The sequence below is a fragment of the Heterocephalus glaber genome, unplaced genomic scaffold (assembly GCF_053883595.1).
Source record: "Heterocephalus glaber isolate CG9 unplaced genomic scaffold, H.glaber_assembly_v1.0 deba00001730, whole genome shotgun sequence".
In the NCBI taxonomy this organism is placed as follows: Eukaryota; Metazoa; Chordata; class Mammalia; order Rodentia; family Bathyergidae; genus Heterocephalus; species Heterocephalus glaber.
In genome coordinates this window covers 464,217-468,270 of record NW_028258441.1, presented here as the reverse complement: position 1 = coordinate 468,270, position 4,054 = coordinate 464,217, and the positions used below count along the sequence as shown (strand labels likewise).

Here is a 4,054-nt window from a genome sequence, read left to right as displayed (position 1 = left end):
AAAATATTAAATTCAAATATTAATGAAGAAAACAGCTGGTACTGAATATTCAAGCTCCCAGAGGAACACATTAATGAATCATTTTTAAACCTGGGCAGCTTCACACTTAATCTGTTTAAGGAATAGGAACACAGTTTTTTCTCAATTATTGTTTTATAAAATGAATCTAAATCTCCCGTTAGTCTGTTCCCAAAATGGAAATGGCCTTTTGACATTATAATAATAAATGTTTGTTGTATGAAATTCAGGCATTAACCTAGTGTATAAAGAAATGTGGTACAGAGTTTCAATTCTGAAAGATTAAAAATGTTCTGTGGGACGGATGGTAGTGATAGATGCACAACAATATTAATAAGTGAATGCCACTGAACAGGATACTTAAAATCATTAAAGTGGCAATGCTTACACTTTTATATTTTATCAAACATTTTTAAAATAATTTTAAAAGAACAAAAGGAAGATCACCCTGTAGTCCTATTGCTTACATTAGCTTATCAAATTTATCCTTCATTCATTCAACACATATTTATTGAATGCCTGCTATATGCCAAGCACATGTTGAGTTGCTGAGAATAAATTAGGGAACACAACAAGATATTTCTTTTTGCAAAGCTTCCTTCTAATGGAGGAGAAGGAAGATATACAAATAAATATAGAATTATGAATTATATCAGGTGATAATATAGAAAAATAGAATAGAAATAATGAGTGGGGTGTGTGTGCGTGTGTGTGTGTGTGTGTGTGTGTGTGTGTGGTACTGGTAATCAAACCAAAGACTTCATACATGCTAGGCAAATGTTCTGAAACTCAGCTATAACTTTAGCATGAAGAGATTGCAATTTTACACCACGAGTCTTCAATATCCATGAACTCTATATCTGTAGTTTCAACCAACTATGGATCAAAAATATTTGAAAAAGTTACATTTGTACTGTATATGGTTATGGCTTGTATCTAGATGTTCTCTCAAAGCTTCATGTGCCCATAGGAGGGGCTTCTGAGAGGTGACTGGATCACCAGTGTGTGATACTGGGGTTAAGGGTGTGTGATAAGTTAATTAGTCCACTGATTGGTTTATCATAGTTCTGCATGTGGAAAATGAGAATGCCCACTCTGGGTATGGTGACACCACCCAAAAGGCTTGCAGTTTAAATAGGATAAAAGGGGAAAGGGAGGCTTGTTGGTGTGGTATCACTGCTGCTACTTCCTGTCTACCCTGTCATGGACTGTTTCTCCTCTGCCATTCCTCCTGCCTTGGAGCCAGCCAACTATGGACTAAAATCTCTACAAACTGTGACCTAGAATAAACTTTTCTTCTATTAATTTTGGGTGTTGGGTATTTTGTCTCAGTGATGAGAAAAGTAACTAAGACAGCACGTACAGACTTTTTCTGGCCAATATTTTTCTGAACAATACAACATAGCACCTACTTACATAGCATTTACAGCATGTATGTATTGTAAGTAATCTGAAGATGGTTTAAAGGTATACAGGAGAAGGATAGGCATAGGATGTATACAACTATTGTGCCATTTTATATGAGGAACTAGAGTATCTGTGGATTTTGGTATCCTTGGGGGTTTCTGGACCCAATCCCTCACCCAGGGAAAGGCCTCCCTGATAAAGTTACATTTGAGCTGAGACCTAAAAGAAGCAAGGGAGCAAGTCATGCAGATAGCTGAAAGAAGAGGATTCCAGGCAGGGGAAATAGCCAATGCCACGGTCCCAAGGCAGAAGTATGCTTGAAACATTCCTGGAACAGCGAATAATCACAATGGAGCTGGGTGTGGTGACACACGCTTGTAATCCCAGTACTCTGGGGTACTGAGGCAGGAGAATCAGAAGTTCTAGCCCAGCTTGGACAGCTTAGTGACTTAGGGACCCCCTGTCTCAAAATAAAAAATTAGAAGGGCTGGGGACATAGGTCAGTGCAAATGCTTTGGATTCAACCCCCAGTGCCACAAACAAACAAGTAAATAAAAACAACCAGAGTGGTTAATTGGGGTAAATAAGAAGAGAGAAGTGAGAAAAGAAGTCCCAGATGTTTGGAGAAACACAGATAATGTGCATTTTTGGAAGCCATAAAAGGACTTTGGACTTTACTCTGAATGAAGAGGGAAACTATTGAAGAGTTTTGAACAAAGGAAGAACCTATATTACTTGGGTTAAAAGGATCACTCTGCCTGCTGTGCTGCGATTAGACAAAAATGGGGCAAAACAAGAAGCAGGGAGAAAAATTAGGAAGTTATCACAATAATCTAGGTAGAAAATTATGGTAGAGGTGGCAGTGAAGACAGTATGCAAATACTGATGGTAGAACCAACAGTATTTACCAAAGTACTGGGTATAGGTAAGGGCTAATCTAGGCTGGGTGTGGCCTCGTATTTATACATTTTGGCGAGTTCACCATTAATATGAATACAAAATTAGGTTCAAAAGTAAATATTTTGGGGTGTAACTCAGTGGTAGAAAGTATGTCTACCATGCCCTAGGTTCAGTCTCCAGTAACATAAGAAAAAAAAGAGTGAGTACTTATTTAAATGGAGAAAAGAAATCACAATATTTTGCACATTTATTAAAGCCTATGAATACTACGAACATCAGAAAATCTAGAAAAATAACCTAATAATAGCTTCCTAGGGTCGCGGCGGTTGGTGTGCAGGCAGCCGTGAGCCCACGTCCAGGCCAAGATGCCTCAGTACCAGACCTGGGAGGAGTTCAGTCGCGCGGCCGAGAAGCTCTACCTCGCGGACCCGATGAAAGCACGGGTGGTTCTCAAATACAGGCACACCGATGGGAATTTGTGTATTAAAGTAACAGATGATTTAGTTTGTTTGGTGTACAGAACAGATCAAGCTCAAGATGTGAAGAAGATTGAGAAGTTCCACAGTCAGCTGATGCGACTTATGGTAGCCAAGGAGTCCCGCAGTGTTACTATGGAAACAGAATGACAGTATGAAATGAAGATTCTGTTTGTTCTGTTTGTAGGAAGTAAATATCTTTTGAAATTGAGAAAGTATTGGGACAGAAAATACTTTATGTAACTGAGTGGGCTATTCAAAATCCAAGAGGTCATTTTTTTGTATTTTCTTTTTAATGTTTATCTTAGAGCTGTGGAATACAAGTGCTTTCAGTTAGAGAACTATCATTTATTTTTTGGAAATTGAACAAGAAATGCATCTATCTTAGAAACTTGCCGAAACTAATTGATGTTGGGCAGAATGATGTATAAGTATTTCTCTGGTAAATATGTATCAGTAATTTTAAAATGAAATACCAAGAAGAGCCAGTTCTTAAATTTAGTTCATCTGCCTTTAAGAGAAAATTAAATGTAATCATTTTAGTGGATTGTTATATTTCTTTGGAGCATAAACTTGCACTGTTGATAACCAATAAATATATATGATAACTGGAATTAACTGTGCACAGTATTAATCTGAATTATTTTAATCAGAAAGTTTATCTAATTGCTAGTAGTGTAGTCTCAATTATGCCTAAAAGTAGTTATGAGTAGCGGGTGTGCTTTACCTTAAGCTTTTTGGGTTTAAACTGTATTTTAATTGGTAGTATCATTAGCTTGTTGAGCAATGACTGACTTTGAATCTAGTTTTCAATGATAAAAAACAGTAGCAGTCATCTGAATCAATGGGCAGAATGATGATTACTGTGGTGGACTGGACCACGGTGAAACAGATAATTTACTACGTATTTCCCACCTGTAGTTTCTCAGAAGGACTGCAGAGTATTCTAGCTGTTAAATCTTTGTACTCTGTGGTACTTTGCCCATTTTGCCTATAACTAAGATGGTAAGTATGGCTATCACAGCTGTTTATTTATCCTGTATCTGTAATCTCATTTTACTGTCCAAAGGTAATATTCACAGGTAGATTCCTCTGAGTTAAATGCTGGTACTGCATTAAAATGTTTTTTGTAGAGATTCATCTCAGTGAATAACATTTTAGGATAGAAAGTTACATTAGCCATAAAAATTTTTACATGTTTCAGAGAGATCATAAATAAAATAGTACATAAATTTAAAAAAAAAATAACTTCC

At 36.8% G+C, this 4,054-nt stretch overlaps 1 protein-coding gene across 1 annotated transcript; it reads left to right on the top strand.

The window, feature by feature from the left end:
• Positions 1-2,683: 2,683 nt before the first annotated feature.
• Positions 2,684-3,054, top strand: LOC101706383 (signal recognition particle 9 kDa protein). The gene has a single exon (XM_013068275.3). It carries the CDS (start codon positions 2,691-2,693, stop codon positions 2,949-2,951), a length of 261 nt encoding a protein of 86 aa, XP_012923729.2. The 5' UTR covers positions 2,684-2,690; the 3' UTR covers positions 2,952-3,054.
• The last annotated feature ends 1,000 nt before the right edge of the window (positions 3,055-4,054 follow it).

Bases quoted from the DNA above. Each gene is read 5' to 3' on its own strand.
- LOC101706383 (XM_013068275.3), top strand. From the start codon at position 2,691: ATGCCTCAGTACCAGACCTGGGAGGAGTTCAGTCGCGCGGCCGAGAAG.